At 38.4% G+C, this 25962-nt stretch overlaps 1 protein-coding gene across 5 annotated transcripts in view; it reads left to right on the plus strand.

Moving 5' to 3' along the window:
• Positions 1-25962, plus strand: part of LOC132398536 (tubby-related protein 3-like) — a 73048-nt gene that overhangs the window by 23283 nt on the left and 23803 nt on the right. For 3 of the 5 annotated variants that reach the window (XM_059978154.1, XM_059978151.1, XM_059978155.1), the window contains 6 exons: positions 8293-8455; positions 11594-11722; positions 14881-15042; positions 18361-18479; positions 23229-23426; positions 24694-24806. In XM_059978154.1, the coding sequence (XP_059834137.1) occupies positions 8293-8455; positions 11594-11722; positions 14881-15042; positions 18361-18479; positions 23229-23426; positions 24694-24806 (884 nt within the window). The remainder of the gene's footprint in view (positions 1-8292; positions 8456-11593; positions 11723-14880; positions 15043-18360; positions 18480-23228; positions 23427-24693; positions 24807-25962) is intronic. The other 2 variants (XM_059978152.1, XM_059978153.1) reach the window with 2 other exon arrangements.

Below are 25962 nucleotides of genomic sequence, written 5' to 3' on the forward strand. Positions count from 1 at the left end.
CTGTGCAGTAGCTCTCCCCACCCCCCATACCAGACAGTGATGCAGCCTGTCAGAATGCTGTCCATGGTACATCTATAGACATTTTTGAGTGTTTAGGTGACAAACCAAATCTCTTCAAACTGTCTTGCCTTCTTTACAGCTACATTGATATGTTGGGATCAGGTTAGATCCTCAGCGATTTGGACACTCAGGAACTTGAAATTGCTCACTCTTTCCGCTTTTGATCTCTCTATGAGGATTGGTTTGTGTTCACTCGTCTTACCCTTCCTGAAGTCCACAATCAGTTCTTTCACTGACATTGAGTGCAAGGTTGTTGCTGCAACACCATTCAACTAGCTGATATATCTTCCTCTTGTGCGTCCTATCATCTCCATCTGAGATTCTACCAACAGTGGTTGTATCATCAGCAAATTTATAGATGGCATTTGAGCTATACCTAGTTACACAGAAATGGGTATAGAGGGAGTAGAGCAGTGGGCTAAGCACACATCCCTGAGGTGTGCAGGTGTAGATTGTCAGTGAGGAGAAGATATTATCTCCAATTGTAGAGGGAGGCACAGAGGCTCAGGTTCTGTAGCTTAGCGATCAGGACTGTGAGAATGAGGTGATAAACGCTGAGCTATAGTCAATGAACAGCATCCTGACATCAGTGTTTGTGTTGTCCAAGTGATCTAAGGCCAGGTGAAGAGCCATTGAGATTGCATCTGCTGTAGACCTATTGTGGCATTAGGCAAATTGCAGTGGGTCCAGGTCCTTGCTGAGGCAGGACTTCATTCCAGTCATGACCAACCTCTGAAAGCATTTCATTAATGCAGAGGTTAGTGCTACTGGGTGATAGTGATTAAGGCAGCTCACACTACCCTTCTTAGGCACTGGTATAATTGTTGCCTTTTTGAAGCAAGTGGGAACTTCCACCCATAGCAGTGAAGTTGAAAATGTTGGCACAAGTTTTCAGAGCCTTACCATGTACTCCATTGGGGCCTGCCAGCTTACAAGGGTTCACCTTCCCTAAAGACTGTTTAACTTTGGCCTCCAAGACAGAGATCACAGGGTTAGATGGTGCAGCAGTAACCTTCACAGCTGTAGTTATATTCTCCCTTTCAAAGCGGGCATAAAAGGCATTGAGTTCATCTGGTAGTGATGCATCGCTGCCGTTCATGCATTTTGCTTTGTTGGAAGTAATGTTGACACGTACCCGATGCCTGATGCAGCCTCCAACCTCACTCGGAATCGTTTCTTCGCTCTTGAAATAGCCCTCCGCAAGACATACCTGTTTTTCTTATACAGACCTGGGTTACCAGTCTTAAATGCCACAGATCTAGTCCTCAGCAGACGATGAACCTCCTGGTGCATCCACAGCTTTTGATTTGGAATGTACTGCAAGTTTCCATAGGCATATACTTATCCACACAGTTTTTAATGAAGTCTGTAACAACTGCAGTATACTCATTCAGATTCAAAGATGAATCCCTGAATACAATCCACTCCACTGATTCAAAACAATTGTGTAAGTGCTCCTGTGCTTCGCTTGTCCATACCTTTGTGGTTCTCACTTCTGGTGCTGCAGTCTTCAGTCTTCTGCCTATACTCGGGGAGTAGAAAAACAGCCAGGTGATCAGACTTTCCAAAGCGTGTGTGCGAAATAGCACAGTAGGCATTCTTGCTGGTAGAGAAACAGTTGTCCAGTGTGTTGTTTCATCTGGTACTACAAGTGATTTGTTGGTAATTATTTAGTGATTTTTTTTTTCAAGTTGGTCTGGTTAAAATCCCTCAAAATGATAGTGAAGACGTCAGGGTGTGCTGTTTCATGCATGTGTTCACATTTCTCAAATCATCTGGAACCTGTTTGGATTTGGCCTGAGATGGAGTGTACACCACTACCAAATTGATCACTGAAATCTCTGGCGGTAGGTAAAATGGATGGCACTCGGTTCCAAGATATTACAAGTCTGGTCAGCAGAACTGATACATCTGTGCACCAAGAGGAGTTGATCATGAGACATACAATCTCCACCTCTGCTTTTGAGAGACTTGACAGTCCTATCCTGATAATGTATAGTGAACATGTCAATCTGAATTGCTGCATCTGGTATGGAAGGGTTTTAAAAGGTTTCCATGAAACAAAGAATGCAAGCAGTCCTAATGTCCCTCTGATATAGCACCTTAACTTTGAGATCTTCAATTTTATGTACCAGAGACTATATGTTTGCCAGCAAGGTAGTTGGTAAAAACCTTGTTTTCTTAAATGCACTAGTATCCCTGATCAGTAGCCACATTTCATCTGAGGAGTCCGGCAATAAATATGGCCATAATTGGCATTGTTTCATCAGTGTTGAGCAGCAATAGATTGCTTAATCCCATTAAAAACTGTACAGACCTTGGAAGCAGTTGTGGTTCTCAGGTATATCATGCTGAACTGAGAATATTCTAGTCTCTTCTTCTGAGTCTTTTTTTTGGTTTCTTTTTTGCCATTAAGTACACTAATAATTTTTGTGCACTCTGCTGGTTATGCTGTGTTATTACAACATTTTTAGAAGAACATTCTTCTTTCAATAACCTACAGCAGTTGTTTCCTACCTGTCTAAAATACAGACACTCACCATTTATCCCATCTATGAATTTTTCATCAGTGCTGTCATATATGGACACCACAGTGGCGTAGTGGTTAGCGCAATGCTATTACAGCTTGGGGCTTCAGAACTTGGAATTCATTTCTGGAGCCATCTGTAAAAAAAAAGCCTGTATGTCCTCCCCGTGGAATGCATGGGGTTTTCCCCAGGTGCTCCAGTTTCCTCCAGTAGCTCAAAGACTGGGTAGGTTAATTAGTCATTGTAAATTGCCCAGTGATTAGATTAGGATTAATCACTTTTGTTGGTTACTGTGGTAGTGTGGCTCAAAGGGTTAGAAGGGCTTACTCCATGTTGTACCACTAAATAAATAAATATTTGATTTCATTTTATCATCAAACGTCTTGTGCAATACTTCATCTAAAGTTATTGAAAATCCCTAAACAAAGCATCCATGAGTTTTCCTCGATCAGTTCATGGTAATTTTTCATTCATTGCTTTTATTTCCACAAAGAACTCTGTCAGGTACGTTTCCAGGGTGGGTGCTTTTAATTGATCCATGTTTTGCTAAGAATTTTGCTCTATATTGAAAACTCTTGATTTTGGAATGATAGTTGTCAAATTGCCAGCATGCATTCATTGTAACAGTAAGTGACTTGAGAAGCTTTTGGCATAAACTTTTTGTGAACCAGAGAAGAGACTTCCTTGATGTCCTGAACCAAGTGAGATAAGAAAGCAGTTACTAGGATGTAATGATTTACAGTTAATACAAGCTAAGTCATAGTATGATAATGGATTAGATTAATACTGAAATCATTAATTTTTAAACAAATAGCTATTGAACAAAATGAACCAATGTAAATTCGTCAAATTTTTAACTGAGAACTCAGTGGAAAGTAAGGCCAATTGAAGTATTGTTCAGTAAGATGACCTTTAGTGTGGACTGTTTTAAATACTGAACAAAGGAAATTGGCAATGAGGTGTGAGGGTTACTATTATTTAACAACCCTAAAAAAAAACAGTTTTCACAATTTTCAGAAGAAAGAATAGTACTTTGGCATTTTATTTTGTTACCAAAAATTTGTGTTTCCTATGAGGGTATAATACTTGATGTACTCCTGAGTCCTGATAGATTCCAGATGCCAGAGACCAGCAATCAATGTTTAAAAACTCAAGTTTTCACTCAACAGGCTCGGTTCATTTGACTTATGGTGGGCATACAGGACTTACAAACTTTCTAAGATTCATAAAATTTTTATCATGAGTGTTTGAGGAAACAGGAAGAGACAACCTTAACACAAGAGATTCTACAGGTGCTGGAAATCTAGAGCAACACACACAAGAAACATCCTTAAACTAGATGAGATAAGAATTTCCCAGGCGAATGTAATCATTTACAGATTATTGGTTCTGTACATGTTTAAATATTAAAGTTGAAAATTTACTAGTTATCTACTAGAACTAGCTAATTAAGAGGAATTGGTAATTGGTTTATTATGGTTTCATGTACTGAGGTATAGTGTGAAAAGCTTTTGATAGTATGCCATCCGGGCAGATCATTTCATACATATGTATATCAATATAGTACAAAAGGAAACTTATAGCCACGCTTGGCCTCCTCACCCCGGTCCACCATGCAACTTCGCACGATGAAGATTGATTTAGAGACTTGGAACAAACCCAGCCTGCACCCACTCATCTGGAGTGTTGTGAGTGTAGTGGTGGAATACTTATCGCAGACATTTTAAATCTCAGAGGTGGTACGATATCTACTAAATTCATTGGACAGCCAAGCAAACAAACATAAGTGCCCTCTCCTGGGCCAGTATCCTCAGTATCAAAATTTTATCTGAATTTTATCTGACTCCAGTAGATGGACCACTTTATTTACATTTCTGACAACAGATTCCCAAAATCATAGCCAAAGTCAAAACCTCTGTCACAGCAAGAAATTTCCAAGAGGATTGAAGAAAGGATTCAAGGATGTTCTGAAAGCCTCTGGAATTAATGTATTTTCATCATCTCATGAAAATCCATACATTATGAAGATGGATCATCCTGGATGGAACTGAGCACCTCAGATCTCTTTAGGAACATATTGAAGTCTAATGAAAAGGCCAAAAGAGAGTATTGCTTCCCTTATTCCTCAAACACATGTCCCAGTTGTAGCAGATTGGTTAGCAAATCCCACATTGGCATTATCAGCCACCTCAGAACTTATAGACTGGAGTTGCAACAAATCATCTTCTTTAATGAGTGGGTTTCTGAGTCAGGAGGGGAGGGGAGGGGAGGCAAAGGGGTTCTGCAGTGATTTAACTCAAGGTTTGATAGTTGTAAAACAGATGATCGTTCACCAGATGAAGCTTTTTTGAAAATAGGCATTTGTTTTTGAGCGATCCCATTATTCATAATGAGAGGCTGCTTCACTTTGAAGATACCTGGTAAAATAATTGTTCCTAATGGAAGAAAGGTTCTTCCTTAAATTCTCTGTTTTTCATTAAATAGACTCTTCTTTAATTGAGGAGGAGTGTGCTATTAACACATGCTTTTGACATTAATTGTAATAAAGCAGGAATAATGAGATCTCTCAGATCTCAGGTGGTGACAAGGAGACTTAACAGAAGTGAGATAGATCAGCTGGTTGAATGGTGTTGCAACACAACCTTTCATTCAATGTCATGCAGAACAAGGAATTGATTGTGGACTTCAGGTAACACGTAACATTTCTCATCAATGGCTTAGCAGTGGAAAAGGTGAGTAGCTTCATCTGCACGTCAACAACTCTGAAAATTTATTCTGGGTCGAACATATTGATGCAATTACAAAGAAGGCATTTCAGTGGCTACTGTATATTTCATTTGGAGTTCATGGAGATTTGGTATGTCACCAAAGACTCTGGCAAATTTCTACACATGTACCACAGAGAGCATCCTACCTGGTATGGTCGTGCCAATGCACAGGATCAGAAAAAGCTGCATTATAGGCACTAGCCTTCCCACCATCAAGGATATCTTCAAAATGTGATGCCTCAAGAAGGCAAATCCATCATGTAAGACCCTCACCATCCAGGATATGCCCTCTTCTTATTGCTACCATCAGAAAGGAGGTACAAGAACCTGCAAGCACTCACTAAGTGTTTTCAATTTCTTCCCCTCCACCATCAGATTTCTGAACAGACCATGAATCTATGAACATAACCCACTACTCTGCTCTGTTCCGCATTATTTATTTATTTATTTATTTATCTATTTATTTATTTATTTATTTTTATTGCGATTTATAGTAATCTTATTGTACTCTACTGCTGCTGCAAAACATCAAATTTCATAACGTATGAATGTGAAGTGGATAATCTTACTCACCTCAACACTAAGTTGATTCCATAACCTTTGGACTCACTTTCAAGGACTCCACAATTCATGTTCTGAGTATTACTATTTGTTGATTATTAGTAGTAGTAAATATTGTGTATTTGCACAGTTTGTCTTCTTTTGCTCATTTGTTGTCAGTCTTTGTGTGTAGTTTTTCCATTGATTCTATTGTTTTCCTTTGTTCTATTGTGAATGCCCACAAGAAAATTAATCTCAGGGTAGCATATAGTGATGTACAGGTATATGTACTTTGAAAATAAATTTACTTTGAACTTTTCTGATAGTAAATCTGATTCTGACTGCTGTTGGGGAAGAACTTGTCAGAATTTTTCAAGAAATTTTAAAGGAGATGTGGAGGACAAGATTTTTTTTTACACAGAGTGATAGCTGCAGATACAATAGTGGTACTGAAAAGGCTTTTGCATGAATATGCAGGACTGTCAGGATATGAATAATGTGCAGGCAAAATGGATGTTTAATCTGACATTGTGTTCACTATGTATATTATGGACCAAAGAGCCTGTTCCTGTGCTGTACTGCTCTATGTAAAACGCAGATGAATTTTTAACAAGATATTTTGAGGAATGTGGTGCACTGTTTCAATGTAATTCAGTTCCACCTAGTGGCTAAATTGTGTACCATTTCAACAGTTAGGCAGTTAACACAGTGCAAAACTTCATGCAAAGTACAGTGATCATAAAGAAAAAAATTTTTAGTCCTCACCGATACATTTATTCTGGGACTCTGTAAATTAACTTGTGATTAGGCAATGATTATATCAAGGTTGCTGGGTGGCAAGGCTCAAAGTTCCAGAAGGGCCTATTCTGTACTGTATCTTAATAAATAAATAAATCCACCTCTTCACACTTGTCAGATTAAACTCCACTATTCCCCTCAACCATGGGGTTTAACCTTTCGGACCAGCCTTCTATGTGGGAATTATGCACCCAGGGAAAAATATTAAATTCTGCTTCAATGCATTGAAGCCTTAGGACATTTAAAAAAAAAAATCATTTGCAGTGTTTGGATTTGCTAGCATTCATTGCCCATTCCTAATTGCTCTGAGAAGTTGGTGGTGAGATCTTGTTTCAGGTTGTGTCAGTCTTTGTGTTTAGGAAGCTCCTGCTGCTTTTAGGCAGAAAGTTCTAGCTTCTGACCCAGCTTTTTCACAATTGATGTATTTTGAGCAAGCTTTGTTGGTGAATAGGAAAGAACATATAATTATTTTCTCATTTTAACACTGAAACATTTGCCCCTGTTGTCGCTGTGCTTGAGCATTGTCTACATAACTCAGTTGAAATGCTAGAATCTGGGGCAATGTGCAAAAAAACATGAGAAACTATGGAAGAAAATGGACAGTTAATACTTTAGGTTGAGACCCTTCACCTGCATTGGTGCAGATCCATCCTGTGCAGATGGTGCTTTTTGTGTATTGTATAACTCATCTACTTGTGCATAACTTTGCTGAGTAATCCTGGGTATCTTGATTTGTCTGGGATAACAAAATTGGATGTGAGAAATTTGCAGTCCATGAATGTGGAAAACAAATGCCCCATAATTCTAAAGTAGTTAATAAGAAGTCAAATAGGGCATTTAGAAGAACTTCATTACTTCAGAGTTGGGGAAGCAGGTGATTATAAATGTACTGTACTTAAGAGAAGACATAGGGAGATGGAAGAGAGGAGGTTGAAGTGGAGAATAAATACCATCATGGACATCTTGGATAAGATGATCTACCGTTTGGAATATTTTTCGTGTAATTCTACAAAAGATAATGTAACTTTTCAAAGGCCATTACTGGGACCGGAAGAGTTGAGTTACAAGGGGAGATTGGATAGGCTGTGGCTTTTATCCTTGGGGAAATAGGAAGCTATGGGATGACTTAAGAGGAATGTAGAATCATGACAAACATAAATAAGGTGAATGGTAACAGTCCTTTTCCCAGGGTAGGGGACTCTGAAACAAGTGTCCCCTGTCATGGGAAAGAGGGTATAGATTTAAGGTGCGTGTGGAAGAATTTAAAGGAGGCCTGAGGGTGGTGGGTATGTGAAATGGGCTGCCAAAGGAAGTGGTAGAAGTTAGTAGAATTACAGAATTCAAAAGATGTTCAGACAAGTATATGGATAGGAAAGAGGGATATGGGCCAAACAAAGCAAATGTGACTAGTTCATGTAGACAACTTAGTCAACATGAACAATCTGAGCCAAAGACCCTCTTTATGTGCCATATAACTATCTCTGAGGTATTTGTAAATTGAGTTGTAATTAGGTTTCTGTTTGCTAGAATGTTATTGATGTCCTTGAACTTTTCTTTCCAACATTTATGAATAAATTTCAAAATGAATCTCTCTCAAGCGTGCACTATTGGAACAGAAGCAGAGGAAGAAACGGCAGGACCTTCTCATGGTTCAGCCTAACCTTGAAACTAAGCCCAGGAGGTTGAAGCCAAAGCGCTGCGAGGAACAATCCTCATTAGTACAGTCCGATAATAACATCACTAGCCACAGAATATTAGATGGTAAGTAAAGTGGACACCAAATAATTACTTTTTTTAGGACTATGTACTCCATGGTGACATAGATAAAAATTAAGGCTATTAGATAAAGCAACAGTATCAGGCCATTTAGCCCGTTAAGCTTGCTTGCCATTCAATCATGGTTGTGTTTTGTTCTACCTGATTCTCCTCGTAACCCTTAAACCCCTTACCAATCAAGAAGCTATCAATTTCTGCCTTAAAGATTCCCAATCACTTGGCCTCCACAGCTCTCTGTGGCAATGATTTCCATAGATTCACCACCACCAGGTTGAAGAAATTCCTTCTCATCTTAGTTTTAAAGAAATATCCCTTTATTCTGAGGCATTGCTCAAGGATCCTAGACTCTCTTACTAAGTGAAATATCTCCTCCCTGTCCACTTTATCCAGACCTTTCTGTATCTGGTAGATTTAACTGAGATCCAACATCATCCTTCTGAAATCCATTGAGTAGTGGCCTGAAATGATTTATGCTGTGCGTTACGTAAAATATTTACATTAGCCATTTTACAGATAACTATCATTCAGACAGAGCAACAAAAAAGCTTTATAACTCTGAAGAATTCATTTGTAATGTTTTCTGGACAAATGGAAACTGTTGTGAGGGAAAATGTGGTGAACTGGATTTTCCCCGCAACTACAGTGGGTTTGGAGAATTTCAAAACCTTAAGTGAACTAAAAGACAAAAGTAGACCAGTGACTGTTTTCTTTTATTTCTCAAAAAATATGAATATTCTAAATTTTATCAGGGTAAGTACTCCATGGCCTCATGTTATGATTATCTGCCATCTGTACCTTATTGTTTATTCCAATATCAGAGTGGATCAGTGCAGCTTTTTTGCTGGGAGTCTAGCTTCATAGGATCTCTCTTCATGCAAGTGACCTGGTGTACTGACAAGAATGGCATTTACAATTGTGTCCCCCTGCCTCACTAGCTGTTTTTTTGCTGTATACATTAAGTAACTGTTCATATCTTTGCTATTCCTTCAACTGATCTCTCTTTTGAACTGTGCTGGAGAGTTTGAGGCCAATTGTCAGGCAGGGATTGGAGGAGCTGAGCACCGTTGTCAACAGGCATGAAATAGTGCACCCGATGCCTTCCCTGTCATTGCAGTGGATTTTAACCACGCCAGCTTGAAGAAGTCTGTGAACAACTACCACCAACATTTCACCTGTGGAACTAGAGGAGCCAACACACTTTACCATAGTTATACCACAATCAACAACACTTCCATCCCATGCCCACACTTTGGGAAGTCTGATCACTTGGCTGTACTTCTACTCCTGGCATAAAGCAGAGACTAAAGACTGTAGTACCAATAATGAAGACCAGAAAGGTATAGTCAAGGGAATTAGAGGAGCACTTGCAACACTGTTTTGAGTCAGTGGACTGGACAAGTTAAGTGATTCATCTTTGAATCTGAATGAATATGTTGTCACTGACTTCATCAAGACCTATGTGGACGAGTGTGTGCCTTTGAAAACATATTGGACATACCCAAATCAAAAGCTGTGGATAAACCAGAAAATTCACATTCTGTCTAAGCAAGGACCTGAACCTGCTGCAATTTGCCTATTGCCACAATAGGACTATAGTAGATGCAGTCTCACTGGCTCTCCACTTAACCTTGGATTACCTAGACAATATGTCAGACTGCTGTTTATTGATTACAGTTCAGTGTTCAATGCAATCATTTGCTCAGTTCTAATCAAAATTCTCCAAAACCTGGGCCTCTATTCCTCCCTCTGCAACTAGATCCTTGATTTTCTCACTGGGAGATCACAACAAGGAATTCAGGAAGGGGAAGTTAAGGGAACACACACCATTAGTCATTGAGGGAACAGCAGTGGAAAAGGTGAGCTGTTTCAAATTCCTGGGTATCAACTTCTCTGAGGATCTATCCTGGGTCCAACATATTGATGCAATTACAAAGAAGGCATGACTGCAACTATATTTCATTCGAAGTTTGAGGAGACTTGGTATGTCACCAAGACTTTTGTAAATTTCTACAGCTGTACCATGGAGAGCATTCTGATTGATTGCATCACTGCCTGGTATGTAAAGGCCACTGCACAGAATGGCGAAAAGCAGCAGAAAGTTGTAAACTCAGCCAGGTCCATTATGGTCACTGCCCTCCCCTGCCTCCAGGACATCTTCAAAAGGTGATACTTCCAGAGGATGGCATCTATCATTAAGGACCCCCATCACCCAGAACAAGCTCTTTTCATTGCTACCATCAGGGAAGAGGTACAGGAGCCTGAAGACACACAGTCAAGGTTTAAGGAACAGCTTCATCCCATCCACCATCAGATCTCTAAGTGGACAATGAACTCATGTCTCTCTTAATATTTCTTCCTTCTCATTTTGCACTATTTGTTTATTTTTTTAATCTATACTTGTTATTGTAATTTATAGTTTTTTATTATGTATTGCAATATACTGCTGCTGCAAAACAACAAATTTCACAATGTATGCCAGTAATATTAAACCCTTCTGATTCCGATTTTAAAAAATCAAATTGATGCTTGCAATCATTGAGAATCTTGCCTTCAACTGTTGTCCAGTGACTGCTGCGCTGCATGAATGGTATCTTGTGATTTCCAAGCTGGAACCAAGAAAAGCTGTGAAAGGCCACATCTCCTTGGACATTGTGGGAATACGTGAATTAAACAAGATTGTGTGGATCTGTGCTTTATTCTAATTAATCATTAATTTTTCTAACTATTTTAAGTGAAGTTAGGAATTGATAAAACAGATTTTCAAGAACTATAAGTTGAGGTGCATCTCAGTCTACAATAATAATGCATAGTTGGCTTCAATACAAATATGTGGACTAGATGAACAAAACTTAGTAATCCTATCTTAATTATAAGTTTTAAAGTGAAAGATACTTCTTAAGGCCCCTTTAAAAATCATATTTTCACAAGAAATAAGAGGAATGAATTGTTTTGCATCTATTTTTGTAGTACTATTGATGAAACTTCAGAAATTCACCTCCTATATGCAGGTGAATCTGTCTACATGTATGTTGCTGTGATTAACGTAAATTGGTATTAGAAAGTAAGGAAAGCAATTTTGTAGCAGATGTTCTCATTTTCTTTTTTTGCTTTAATTTATATTAGCAGAAGGAGATAGAAAGACATCTGATGTGGCACTTCCTTCTGGGAAATCTTTACATGCAGTCAAAATGAAAAATTTGCGAGAAGGTAACAAATTGGACAGAGATAACGGAAGGGACAAAGGTGAACCAGGTTAGCTTCAAAGACCGTAACGCTGGTAGTTGAAGTTTGGCTCTCTGCATGGCTGTGTGTTTCTGCACAGAATACAAGTAATCTCTTTTGTCTCTCAGGATCTAAACAGGAAGTGTGTATATATAATCTTCAGTAAAGATCAGGGGGCAGCACGGTAGCATAGCGGTTAGCGAAACACTATTACAGTGTCACCGACCCTGGGTTCATTTCACTCTGCTGTAGGTAAGGAGTTTGTATGTTCTCCCTGTTACCATGTGAGTTTTCTTTGGGTGCTCCAGTTTCCTCCTACATTCCAAAGGTGTACGGGTTAGTAGGTTAATTGGTAACATAGGTGTAATTGGGTGTTGTGGGTTCTGTGGGCTGGTAGGGGATTACCGTGCTGTATCTTTAAATAAAAATAAAATTAAAATTGATAAGTATTATGGAAGTGCAAGTGGTTACTTCATGAACAGAAGAGATTAGGCAGATATTGGAATCTTGAGCAACACACACAAAATGCTTGAGGAACTCAGTCAGGCAACATATTTGAAGGGGAATAAACAGTCACCGTCAGGACTGATGAAATTCCTCCAACATTTTGTGTATGTTCTTCATATATTCTACCAAGCATTTTGTGTATGTTCTTCATATATTCTACCAAGCTTTTCATGCTTTGTTTTATTACCTCATCTTCATAAGTCTTCTCTGCACTATTTCCAGTTGAACGGCATCTTTCCTTTAACAGGGCAACCAAAACTGTACACAATACTCCAAAGTGCAGTCTCATAAATGTCTTATACAAGGGCAACATAACTTCTCAATTATACCCAGTGCTCTGACTAATGAAGGCCTGCATGACAAATGCCTTCTTCACCACCCTGTCTACTTGCAACACTGTTTTTGGCAGACTATTTATTTGTACTCCTAGCTCCCTCTATTCCATGCACTTTCCAGAACGCAAAATTAGCTGAGAAATAGGTTTTCTTGTAAATTTTCTGATAGGTTCTCTAAGTTAAAGAAGCTTTGGCACCTTGATTACTGAGCATCCATTTTCAATGGTATAAAGCAATAGTGCAAGTAGTGCTCATACCATTAAGTCAATACTGTTTCAGTGAGATATGCCTAAAGGCTTTAAACCAAGTGCCTCCACAATTCTAAAACACAAGTACACTGCAGATGCTGGGATCAAAGCAACACATACAACACGTTGGAGGAACTCACCAGGTTGGGCAGCATACGTGGAAACGAGCAGTCAACGTTTCGGGCCAAGACCCTTCGTCAGGACTGAAGAGGGAGGGGGCAGGGGTCCTGTAAACAAGGTGGGGGGAGGGTGGGAAGGAGAAGGCTGGTAGGTGCCAGGTGAAAAACCAATAAGGGGAAAGATCAAGGGGTGGGGGAGGGGATAGGTAGTAAAAGAGAAGAAGGGTTTTGCCGCCTTCTGTTACCCATAGTGCGTTCCCCTTACATCTCTTCTTCACCTTTCCTGCCTATCCCCTCCCTGCTGCCCAACCTGCTGAGTTCCTCCAGTGTGTTGTATGTGTTGCCTCCACAATTCATCTGAAGTTGGGGACAGATGTCAATGAGGTAAGGTTTTTAAAGAGAGACAACAAGCTCTTGGAGCACATCAGCAAACATAATTTTGCAGATGATACTAAAATAAATGCTGTCATAGACAGTAAAAATGTTTTCAAAAATTACAGGGTCAGCTAGGTAAGTATACTGAACAGAGGCAAATTGCTTACAATTTGGATGTGTGAAGTGTGGCATTTTGGGAATGGTAGTGTTTTGAAAAGTGTTGTAGAATATAGGGGCCTAGGAGTACAAATAAATAGTTTGCCTAAAACTTCATTGCAAGTAGAGAAGGGTGATGAAGAAGGCATTTGTCATGCTGACCTTCATTAGTTGGAGGATTGAGTATAAGAATTGGGAAATTATGTTGCCCTTGTACAAGGCGTTTATTGAGACTGCACTTTGGAGTATTGTGTACAGTTTAGTTGCCCTATTAAAGGAAAGATACTGTTAAACTGGAAATCGTGCAGAGAAAATGTATGAAGATTCTACTGAAATTTAAGGGCCTGGGTATGCTAGTGCTTTATTCATTGAAACGTGGGAGATTGAGGGGTGACCATATGTAGATGTATAAATAGGAGGAATGCACATTATTCATTTTCCCAGGGCAGAGGAACTTAAATCTTAAAGGCATGGGTGAGAGGTGAAAGATTTAGAAGGAACTTTTAAATCTTTAAACAGAACTTGAGCATCTTCGTCTTGTGTAAGGCAGTCATATATGGAATGAGCTGTCAGAGTTGAGGCAGGTACAATAATAACATTTAAAAGACACTAGGTTAGGTTCATGATAGGAGTGGTTTGGAGGGATATGCACCAGGCATGGGCAAACGGGACTAGCTTGCTGGGCACCATGGTTGAATGGATGAATTGGGTCAAAGAACCTGTCTCCATGCTATATTATTCAATGACTCTATTATCATGTCATGATTTAATGGAAACATCAATTCTGGCTAAATTGTAGTGTGAAAGGACATTAGCTCCTTCTCAACTCTTCCATGGGAAAGCAATTGTTGCTGATCTTTCTAAGAGTGAGACTTTCTAGAATACAGAAACAAAAATTATTCCTTTAAAGCTTATGGGACTTAAATTGTGGTGATGTTTCTGTCTTTGCAACCATCAGATACCGACATTTTTAGGTATTCTGACCAGGGTGTTGACAACACCCATTAGCTATGTTCAGATTGTACAAGTGCTGCATTTGGAGAATCCTTATTTCATTCCCACTCTTCTCCCCAAAATAAGTTAAATTTCTGAAATAGCCATGGGCACAAACTTATCATGCCCATATCTTAGCCCTTCGACAACCTTAAGGACACAGGATTTTTTTGTTTGGATAAAGGTTTATTAACTTAGTGATACCTGATCAATCTGATTGTCTTTTCTTATTTTCATACCTCAGTAACAAAGTAGTATCTTAAGCATTTCTCATGTATTTGTTGCCCTTCAATTCAGAGTTCAGTTACAGTAAGTAAGTTGGGTGGTTTTGCTTGGTATATCATGCAAGAAGTCTCAACAGACCCTGTAGAGGTGTAGAATTATTACAAAACAGGTAACCTTTGTTGACTATGTTGACCATTCTTGCTACAATAAAAATGTTTCTGTCCCTCAAGGTGTTGATGGGCCAGGATCCTTAGTAAGCAATGAAGTACAAGGTGTTAGTAACAGGATCCAAATCCTTTCTGTTGGTGAATCAATGGCAGTCAGTGATGATGTCGAAGCACTCTTGGACTTGCCAGCTAAGCCAGAAATCCAGGAAATAATGGAACAAAGAGGTAATAAAATTTCCTTTGTGTTATTTTTGATTTAGTTTTGTTTGGTGAAATCTAATGTAAAGAAAAATAATTAGTTGTGAACTTGCCAAACTAAAGGATAAATTAGATAGTTAGTAATTGTGTTTTCCTTTTCATCAAATCTACTTCAAGAAATTTGAATATCTATGCTTGAATGCAGTGTACTACACAGGAAGTTTTGGAGTGATATCTTTTGGATGAGAACTTAATCCAAGACCCTACCAATTATATTTTAACAGAATATTTGAAAATGTTGCATTTACTGCAGTAAAACTGATGCTAGAGACCTTAGTGTAATGAGTACTAAACTTTATTTTGTAGTAATATAGCTTAGCTAAGTAAAGCTTTTATAGGATTCTCAGGAAACTAAAGAACCTTTCCTTATTAACTAGTCAATGAAGATCAGGAAGATTTTTTTAGTTAGCTTAAATTCTAAGGTTCCTATCCCACAATGCATTATTGACCCTAATGCCTTCTGGGCAATTAGAGATAAGCAGTAAGTACAGGCTCATTAGTTCTAACATCCCATTTTTGTGTATGTGTATACATAGTGCAACTTCTTTTGGAAGCTATACACTGTTTTTACCTGTTCTTTCATTAGCTTGAGTAACTTTCTTGAATGATCTCTTAATTTTTTCCTTTCCAGTGGCGGTAGTCCATTCCTCAAATCAGTCTTTCCAATGATGTTTAGCTTTTAATGGCTTTGTAACTGTCACAAATCTGCTTTCTAATTCAACTTGCTAATTATGCCCACCTTTATCAAGCAGTTGCACATTACAGTGAAACCTTTAGTGTAGGTCTTGGAAATAAAATAATTGGATGAGAGGTGGAGTGCAGTCTGTAAAATTCAAAGTGATGCTTGGTATTGTTCATTATTGTTGCATATACTAAGATACAGTGAAAAGCTTTTTTTGCATGTTATCTAGACAGATCATTTCATATATAAGCACATTGAAGTAGTACAAAAAGGAAAGAAATTGCACAGTTTCACTATAGAGAAAATCCTGTGTAGGTAGACAAAGTATAAGGGCCATAGTAGGGTAGACAAAAAGAGCAATAGTTATTCTTTCTTGTATATGGTCTGTTCAAGAGTCTTATAACAGCAGGATAGAAGCTGTCTTTGAGCCCAGTGGTATGTGTTCTCAAACTTTTGTGTTTTTTGTATGATGTTTACATGTTGGCTGCTTTCTCAAGCCGGGACAAATGTAGTTAGAGTCACTGAAATATAGGGTGTTTTTGTGATATGCTGGGCTGCATTCACAATTCAATGCAATTTTTTGTGGTTATGAGCATAGCAGTTGCCATAACTCCATTCTGATCCAACAGTAAACCCAGCAGCTTGATGTTAAGTATACTTGTAAGAACATGACCTTCAATACCATTATTGTCCATGAAATTGTTACTTTTATACCCCAGAAGTAAAAGGAATACTTTTCCTTTCTTTATTTGATTTTCTGGACAGCTAAGAGCAGTTGTTAGTTCCTTTTATAGCTGAGCTTGTGATTAATGCTCAGTGCATATCATGTCCATTGTGAGTAAAATTCAGTTCCTTAATGGCCTGAATTTAATGAACCTTTTTTACAAGTTTAAAATACCTGCATAGATATTCTTATTTAGCAGAAACTGCAGAATTTAATTTAGAAATGTTACACTCAATTCCTCTAGCTGTCAGAAATTCTAGGCCTTAATTTAATTGCATGAATTCATTTATTTGTATGGAAAATACAGAAAGCACCCTTATAGCTCACTATTTTTCTTTCTTAATCAAATCTTCAATTTCCTTTCAATAATTGAACATCGGTTTTAAAAACATTGAACATTGGTTTGTACATTCTGCTATTCAGAGTGTTTTCCCATGATCCTTAATTCTGTTTGTAACTTTCGGTTTCATTTGAGTCTTTTGGTTTCATTTTGTTTTCCAGGCATCGTTTATCTACCTTAAGTTCTCAGTATCTTGATATTTTGACTAAATTATCTTTTGACCATTCCAAATGCTGTATAAAAAGGTCAATTTAAATTTCTCTTAAGCACGAACCTCTTAGCCAATAAAATTATGTTGGGATCTTCTTCTTGTGTTGGGCCAGTGGATGTGGTTCCCACAACTGTATAGTGTTCCAGTTGCTGTCTTGAGTACAAATTCAATATTAACCTTCATTTGCATTCCAAAACATTAAACATTACCATCTATTTTGCCTTTTCCTTTAGCATAATCTACATTTTTAGCCTTCTCTAAAGTTAAGCATTCTTCTGTTCCTTATACCCATATAATTCCATTTCCTGTTCCCTTACTTAAAAATATAATCAGATTCACAACATGTTCCTGCATTGAATTATGTTATTTATCTGTCCACCTAATTAAAATGTCCTTTACAAGGTTTGCTGCAAGTTCTTGTTCCCCAAATCCCTTGTATCTCTTCAACAAATGAATTGATGTCATTGTGAATTTAAACATTGTTGTCAAATTGAAGCTTTGTTTAAATAATAGAATAAATTATCCATTTCATGATATTCTGGAATCTTTATACACATTTACAGGACTTGTGTCTTAATCCATTCTTGTAATATCTATTATTTGCAAGGATGTGATTTGTAGTCCATTACTGCCTGCCTTTGAGAAGCTGGTGATAAACCACTGCAGTATGTGAAGGTTATCCAACTATGGTATGCATGCAGTCAGTGTGTGCCATTTGTAAAGAAAATTTAAAGTGAGTTTAGAGAATTGCTTCAATGTAAAGCAATCAGATTATAAATATTGGTTCACATGGATGTTAGTTTATTTGCACTCCTCCTGTTTCGTGTTTTCCAGGTTGTGTAAAGCTATTGAATAAGATACAGCACTTCCTCAAACTGCATGTGGTTGTACTGTTAGCATGTAATGCTACGTTTAAATTGCCTCACTTATTTGCTCCTGTCCATGAATTTCTGAACCCCGATGCATTTTTAATGGGACCTGCCCTAGACTAAGAGCAGTAAAATTATTCTCTTACTGTAACACGAGATTCTGCAGATGCTGGAAATCTTGAGCAACACATAGACGACACAAAGGCTGGTATTGTTGTCGACAGTGTAGAAGGTTTGACCTTCCAAAGTGTATCACTTCACACTTTTCCGGATTGAATCCTGTCTGCCACTTCTCAGTGCAATGTGATAGGGCAGTTAAGAAAGTAACAATATTAGCCAACTTGGCCAATCTAATTGCTTTTAAGCAAAATCCATGTCATCTATTTATTTTAGTATATGAAGCCTTTATTTAAAATATCAAAATATTTAAATGCTACTTCAATAATTTTATAAATACAGGAATCTCTGGAAGTATGAACTTCGAAGAAGATAATCAAGAGGAGAATGATAATACTTCAGGTTCTCAGAGTGATGAAAGTGTCAGGCCCTCTTCTGCTACCAATAAACAATCAGTCAAGGTGAGAGAATAACTGCTGATTACAGTCATGAACAACCTTTTGTGGTGGCTGCCAACATGACAATCCAAAAACATTCCAGAAGGCCATATTTAAGGGTCACATATCCTATTTTTTGTGATGGCCCTGTCATTTTCTTTCTGACTACATTCCAACTTTTGAATCTTCCTTGGAACAGTGAACAGTGGCCTTTGAACAATGCAGATTCAACAATTCCATTGAATTCAATAATGAAGAAATCAAAGTTCAAAGTTTTAAAGTCAATTTATTATCAAAGTACGTGTATGCCACCATATCCTACCCTGAGATTCATTTTCTTGTGGGCATTCACAGTAGATACAAAGAAACACAATAGAATCAGAAAATCTACACACAAAGATGAACAAACAGCCAATGTGTAAAAGAAGACAAACTGTGCAAATACAAAAAAAACAAAAAAAAACTCCTAGGAAGGTAGGTTAAGTTTCAGATAATTACAAATTTATAATTAATTATGTTAAATGTAAACATAACCAAAATGACATTTAAACACAATAAGTTAATTCTTTTAAATCCTTTCCTACTTGGGAAGCTGAATGTTCTGAAGGTAGGTAAGTCAACTGGACTGGATGGACTACACCCCAGGATTTTGAATGAATTGGCTGAAAAGATTGTGGAGACATTAGCAATGATCTTTGAAGAATCATGAGTCAGGAATGGTTCTAGAGGAGTGGAAAACTGCAAATGTCACTTCACTCTTTAAGAAAGGAGGGAAACAGGAAATTATAGGTAATAGTCTGAGTTCAGTAGTTGGTAAGATATCGGAGTCCACTATTACGAATGAGGTTTCAGGGTAATGGAAGCACACGATAAAATAGGCTGAAGTCAGCATGGTGCCGTTAAGGGAGATCCTGTGTAAATCTGTTAAGAGTTCTTTGAGGAAGTAACAAGCAGGAAAAACAAAGTGGAGTCAGTGGATATTGTTTACTTGGACTTTAAGAAAATCTAACAAGGCACCACACAAGATGCTGCTAAACAAGTTAAGAGCCCATGGTATTGCAGGAAGGATACTAGCTTAGATAGAAGCTTGGCTGTCAGACAGGAGGCAAAGAGTTGGAATAAAAGGATTCTTTTCTAATTGGCTGCTAGTGACTAGTGGTGTTCCACAGGGGTTGGTGTTGGTACCACTATTTCTCATGATATATGTCAATAATTTGGATGGTGGAATTGATGGTTTTGTGGCCAAGTTTGCAAATGATACAAAGATAGGTGGAGGGGTAGATGGTGTTGAGGAAGCAGTGAGTCTGTAGAAGCACTTGGATAGGTTGGGAGAATGGGCAAATTAGTGGCAGAAGGATTACAACATAGGGAAATGTATGGTCATGGAGTAAAGAGTAGAATATTTTCCAAATGGGGAGAGAATTCATAAATCAGAAGTGCGAGGGGACTTGGGAGTCCTGGTGCATGCAGGATTCCCTAAAATTAACTTGCAATTTGAGTCAGTAGTAAGGAAGGCAAATGCAATGTTAGTAGTCATTTTGAGAGGATTAGAGTATGAATACAAAGATGTAATGCTGAGGCTTTATAAGGTGTTGGTCTGACCACTTTTGGAGTGTTGTGAGCAGTTTTGGGCCCCACATCTAAGGAAAGATGTGTTGGCATTGGAGAGAATTCAGAGGAGGTTTGCAATAATTATCCTGGGAATGAAATGGTTAATATATTAGAAACATTTGAAGCTTGAGCTTGAACAGAAAGTTGTGGGGTCCGAAGTCACTAGGTATGTTTAAAGCAGAGGTTGATAGGTTCTTTGTTAGTAAGGCTGTCAAAAGTTATGGGGAGAAGGAAGGAAATTGGATTGGGAGAAAGTAATAAATCAGCCATGATGAAGTGCTGGAGCAGACCTAGTGGGATGAATAGCTAATTCTGCTCCTGTGGTTTATGGCTTATTTTCCTGGATTTTGATGTCTGGGACTTGGGTGCATGTAGAAAATGCAGTGGTTCCAAAGTTACTATCAGTAGCGCAATACACCCAAAATGCTGGAGGAAGTCAGCAGGTCAGGGAGCATCTATGGAAATGAATAAACAGTCAATGTTCTGAAATAAGGCCCTTCTTCAGGACCGGAAAGGAAGGTGGAAGACACCAGAATAATAAGGTGGGGGATGGGAAGGAAGATTAGCTGGAAAGTGACAGGTGAAGCCAGGTTGGTGGGAAAGGTGAAGACCTGGAGAAGAAGGAAATTGATTGGAAAGAGAGTGGACAATGGGAGAAAAGGAAGAAGGAGGGGCACCGGGGAGATGAGAGGCAGGTGAGGAGAGGAAGTAAGAGGCCAGAGAGGTGAATAGAAAAAGAGGGAGGGGGTGAAAAAATTATTGAAAAGAGAAATCAATGTTCATGCCTTCAGGTTACCTCGACAGAATATGAGGTGTTACTCCTCCACCCTGAGAGTAGCCCCATCGTGGCAAAAGTAGAGGCTGTGGACTGACATGTTGGAATGGGAATGAGGATAGGAATTAAAATAATTGGCCACCAGTAAAGTTCTGCTTCTGGCAGATGGAGCAAAGGTGTTTGATAAAGCATTCTACCAATTTACATTGGGTCTCACCGATGTGGAGGATGCGGCATCAGGAGCACCAGATTCAAATGATGACCCCAACAGGTTTGGAGATAATGTGTTGCCTCACCTGGAAGGTCTAATTGGTGCCCTGAATGGAGGTAAGGAAGGAGGTGAATAGGCAGGTGTAGTATTTCTGTTGCCTAGGGATGTGTGCCAGGAGGAAGATTAGTGAGGAGAGATGAATGGACAAGGGAATTGTGGAGAGAGCGATCCCTGCAGAAAGCAGAGTGGTAGGGTAGAGGTAAAGATGCATTCCATGGTAGATTATGTTGAAGATGGTGGAAGCTGCAGAGAATAATGCATTGGATGCAGAGGTTCATGTGGTGATGGTCGAGCAAATCTGACTTTGTTATGGTGGTGGGAAGATGGGGTGAGTGTGGATATATGGGCAATGGAGGAGACGTGGGTAAGGGGAGCATCAATGGCAGAGGAAGGGAAATCCTGTTCTTTGGAGAAGGAGAATATCTGATGTCCTGGAAAGGAAAGCCTCATCCTGGGAACACATGGTAGAGATGAAGGAACTGAGGAAAAGGGAATAGCATTTTTACAGATTCAGGGTGTCAAGATAGCCATGGGAATTTGTAGTTGTATAAGAGATGTTGAGAGGCAGTTTGTCTCCACAGATGGAGACAAAGATATTGAGAAAGGGGGGAGAGAGGTGTCAGAAGTGGACCAAGTGAATTTAAGGGTAGGGTGGAAGTTGAAAACAAAGTTGATGAAATTGACGAGCTCAGAGTGAGTGCATGAAGCAGCACCAAGGCAGTTGTCAATGCAGCACAGGAGCAATTGGGGAGTATTACCAGGGAAGGCTTGGAACATGGACTTTTCTACATAGCCAACAAAAAGGCAGGCATACCTAGGGTCCATGCTGGTGTATATAGCTACCCCTTGAGTTTAGAAAAATTGTTGAGGGTGAGGTCCAAGTTCTGGTGGAGGTAGAGGGAACCTGTTTGCATCTTTTGTTGGAAAAAAGTGGAGAGCTGTAAGGCCTTCCTGGTAGGGGACAGAAGCATATCGGGACTGGACCTGCATAGTGAAAATGAGGCAGTCAGAGCCAGGGAATTGAAAGTTTTTGAGGAAATCAGGAGAATGTAAAGTTTTGAGGATGTAGGTGGGAAAGGACTGAATCAAGGAGGAAAGAATGGAAGTTGAGGTATATGGACATGGTGTGTGGGAATAGGGGCAGACAGAGATAATGGCCTACCCAGACAGTCAGGTTTGTATTATCAGTAGATGATGGATTCTTCATTTTGTTGCACTACTGCATCCTGCATGGAGACCAATGGAAAAGCTGATTTTTGCTTAGAGGACTCAAATTTACACTGGGGAATTGACTGGAATCTTGGACCAGGTTAGACCTATTGCAGAATCTGTGACTTTGTTGATGAGACTTGGGAAGGTGCACAAAAGATAAGGTTAGCTACTTTATTTTTGACTTTTTAATATACATTTTATTTTACTTATTAATTTTAATAGAAGTTCTGTATTGGGTGACTACTTTTATTGATTGTTGTGTAGCAGGTTCCTCCAGCAAAATTTGGGCCACTATCTTTTCATGTCCTGGACCACAGTAATCAAATTTAACTAGTGAGATGATTTGGATATGTATTGTTGCTGACTATCTGGTGTCTCACAAGAGATAAATTTGGGCAAACTGAAGCTGAAGGATATATGGGTGAACTAAATTTCATATGGATTTATGTTCTGTGAAAAGTTATGTCACAAGCTATTTCTTTATTAATATCTTTGAGTTAAGGCCTGGTCTTCTCTGCTGGAAAATACATATGTATGAGTTGAGTAGGCATATGTAGTTAAGGACTCTTGTGATGTGTTAGTACTAATTGGGCATTCACTTGTCAAGTTGTCAGAAGGCCTAGCAAGTTAGAACCTTTGTGGAAGGAAATCTGGAGGGGGGTGGGGAGGGGAATGAAATCTCCATAAAAGAAATTAGTTCCGAATCTTGAATTTGCTTAAAAAATAGGTGTTTTGCTGATGTGAGGAAATCTTCATCAAGGCAGTCTGTACAATTAAGGCAGAATGTCAGAATGAAAGAATTTCTGTCCTCCAGGTGTTCTTTTGGCATAAAATTCTGGACAGCTTTGGACTAACTGCTGGGATTTGAAACACTGATAATATTGAGCTCTTCCCTTATAATTAGCAGGAACCAGCAACTGCTTCACTTCCTTCTCGAGGATCTGGCTTAAATTTGGATGCAGACAACTTGGAGGAATTTGTGCTGAGACCTGCCCCTCGGGGAATAACTATCCAATGCAGGGTCACACGGGACAAGAAAGGAATGGACCGTGGTCTCTATCCAACATACTTCATGCATCTTGAGCGGGATGATGGCAAGAAGGTGAGACAACCTTTGCTTATTATTCTACACTTAAGTGGAAGCAAAGCAAAATTTAAATTCAGCAGTTCTAACAATGATAATAGCACTCAAGCTTTAGTAATCACTCTGTAATTGGCTGATTTATAGCCTGTAAAAAAAACCTATAAGCTTGCAGTGTAAACTGTACACATTATATCCTGTTTTTTTTAAAAAAAAACCCACCAGAACTGTGCAGTGTAAATTAGCACAAAATTGGAATTTTGACATGGAGCAAAGTTAGCTGGTGTGACCATAGTCATGGAGTCATAGAAAAGTACAGCACAGAAACAGGCCCTTTGGCCCAACTAGTCTGTGCTGAACCATTTAAGCTGCCTACTTTCATTGACCTACACTGGCACCATAACATTCCATACTCCTACTATCCATGTGCCTGTCCAAATTTCTCTTAAATGTTGAACTTGAGCTCGCATATACCAGTTGTGCCGGCAGCGCATTCCACACTCTCATGACCCTCTAAATGAAGATGTTTCCTCTCATGTTACCCTTAAACTTTTAACCTTTCACCCTTAATCCATGAACTCTAGGTGTAGTGCCACCCAACCTCAGTGGAAAAAGCCTGCTTACCCTATCTATATCCCTCATAATTTTGTATACCTCTATCAGACCTCTATCAAACCTCCCCTCACTCTCCTATGTTCCAAGGAATAAGTCCTAACCTATTCAGTCTTGTAACTCGGTAAAAGTGTGAATTAGAGTTGTATAATAGAGAATATGAATACAAAATAATATCTATAAGGCTCAGATAGTGACATGTTTTGAATTGGATTTTACATTGCAGGCATAATGCTTTCCTTGAGCTGAGAATTTGATAATGCAGCAATAAGAATAAGCAAAATAATGTGGTGAATTTGCAGAAGAGTATTTTTTCAGATCAGTTTTTGTGAGTTGGTACAAGTACTTCCTTTTGTCATATTCTTCTGGCAGTGCGGAGAAAGCTTTATTCTGCCTCTGACGTGAGAATTTTTAGAGGTGCCCAGGGTGTGAAGGGATGATATTCCAACTTATGGTTTCTGTGGGAACTTTGTATATCCTACTGGAGATATTTCAGACTGAAAGCCATTGGTATGAAAGGTTGCATACTGTAGCACTAATTCATCACCTAATGAACATATTAAATAACTCAATAATCTTGAAAAATAATTTTTATTGACTGTTGTATGACTAATGAAAGGTAAATTGAAGGTACTGATTATGAAAAGAACAATTCTAAATATGCTATTTTTCACAGTTGTTTTTATTAGCTGGAAGAAAAAGGAAAAAAAGCAAAACTTCCAATTATTTAATATCTGTTGATGCAACAGACTTATCTCGAGAAGCTGAAAGCTACATAGGGAAATTAAGGTCAGTGAATTTCAATGAGTGGGTGATATGTACTATATTTTACAAAATCCAGTATAAATATATATGAAAAATAAAAGTATATAGATTTTTGTATAGAGATTAACTTTGCATCAAAAATTAATGTATCATTAACAATTAGTTTTGTCATTAATTGATGAAATACTAAATAGTTACTTATTAATTTTAAATAGTTTGAGTTTAACTGATGTAGTTCCGCTTGATTCTGTGGAATAAAGTTCATCATGTGAACTATTTTCTGGTGGGGAAAACTTTTGGGAAAGAATAATCAAAGCTTAGTTTTGTTATGGAAACAGAAATTTAGAATAAAATTTTTAATCAGAAAAGCATCAATGCAGTGGTTAGGAATTGGAACTGAAGCTCAGTCACAATGCCATAAGTGATGACTGGACAGTTTTTCATGAGGTGAATTAGGTGCCTATGAACAAATCTTTGAAGGTGGAAGGACAGGTTAAAAATGCAACATGAAAAAAGTATGTCGGATCAAAGACTTAATAAATAGATCAAAGAGTGCACGAATAAGGAAGTTTGGTTGACCACTTACAAAAAAAAACTTGTTCCACTCAAGCATTATTGTGTTCTATTCTGTATAGTTCACCATTGGAAGGATACAACTGCTTTATGCAGTGTACAAAACTGATATAATGGAATGATTGCAGCATTAGACTTCAGTGAAATCAAGAGACTGGAAAAGCTGAGGTTGTTTCCTCAGAGGAAATAAGGTTGCAATGTAGTTTGCTGGAACTATTTAAAATTCAGACAAGTGAATTGTATGAAACTGTTTTCATTGACTTTAGGATGGAAAATCAGAGGACTTAACTTTAAAATGATTAACAAATTAATTAAAGGAGACAAAACATTTAAAAAAAACATGGCTAGAAGTTGTGATCTGGAATTCACTGTCTAAAAGAGATGTTGAAGCAGTGTCAATAAAAGGAATTTAATATTTTCTTAAAGTTTATAAAAAAAATGATGGGAAACATCCTGGGAAGTTGGGTCTAATTGATTGTTCTTGCAAAAAATATTAGAATGGGCTCAATGGCCCATATGTCTCCTATGCTATAATATTATAATTCTTCTTGACTTGATCTGGAAGTGGTTCTTACTGATTGGAGTCAAGTGTAAATGTTTTTTTTTC

Source organism: Hypanus sabinus, chromosome 8, assembly GCF_030144855.1.
Source record: "Hypanus sabinus isolate sHypSab1 chromosome 8, sHypSab1.hap1, whole genome shotgun sequence".
Taxonomy (NCBI): Eukaryota; Metazoa; Chordata; class Chondrichthyes; order Myliobatiformes; family Dasyatidae; genus Hypanus; species Hypanus sabinus.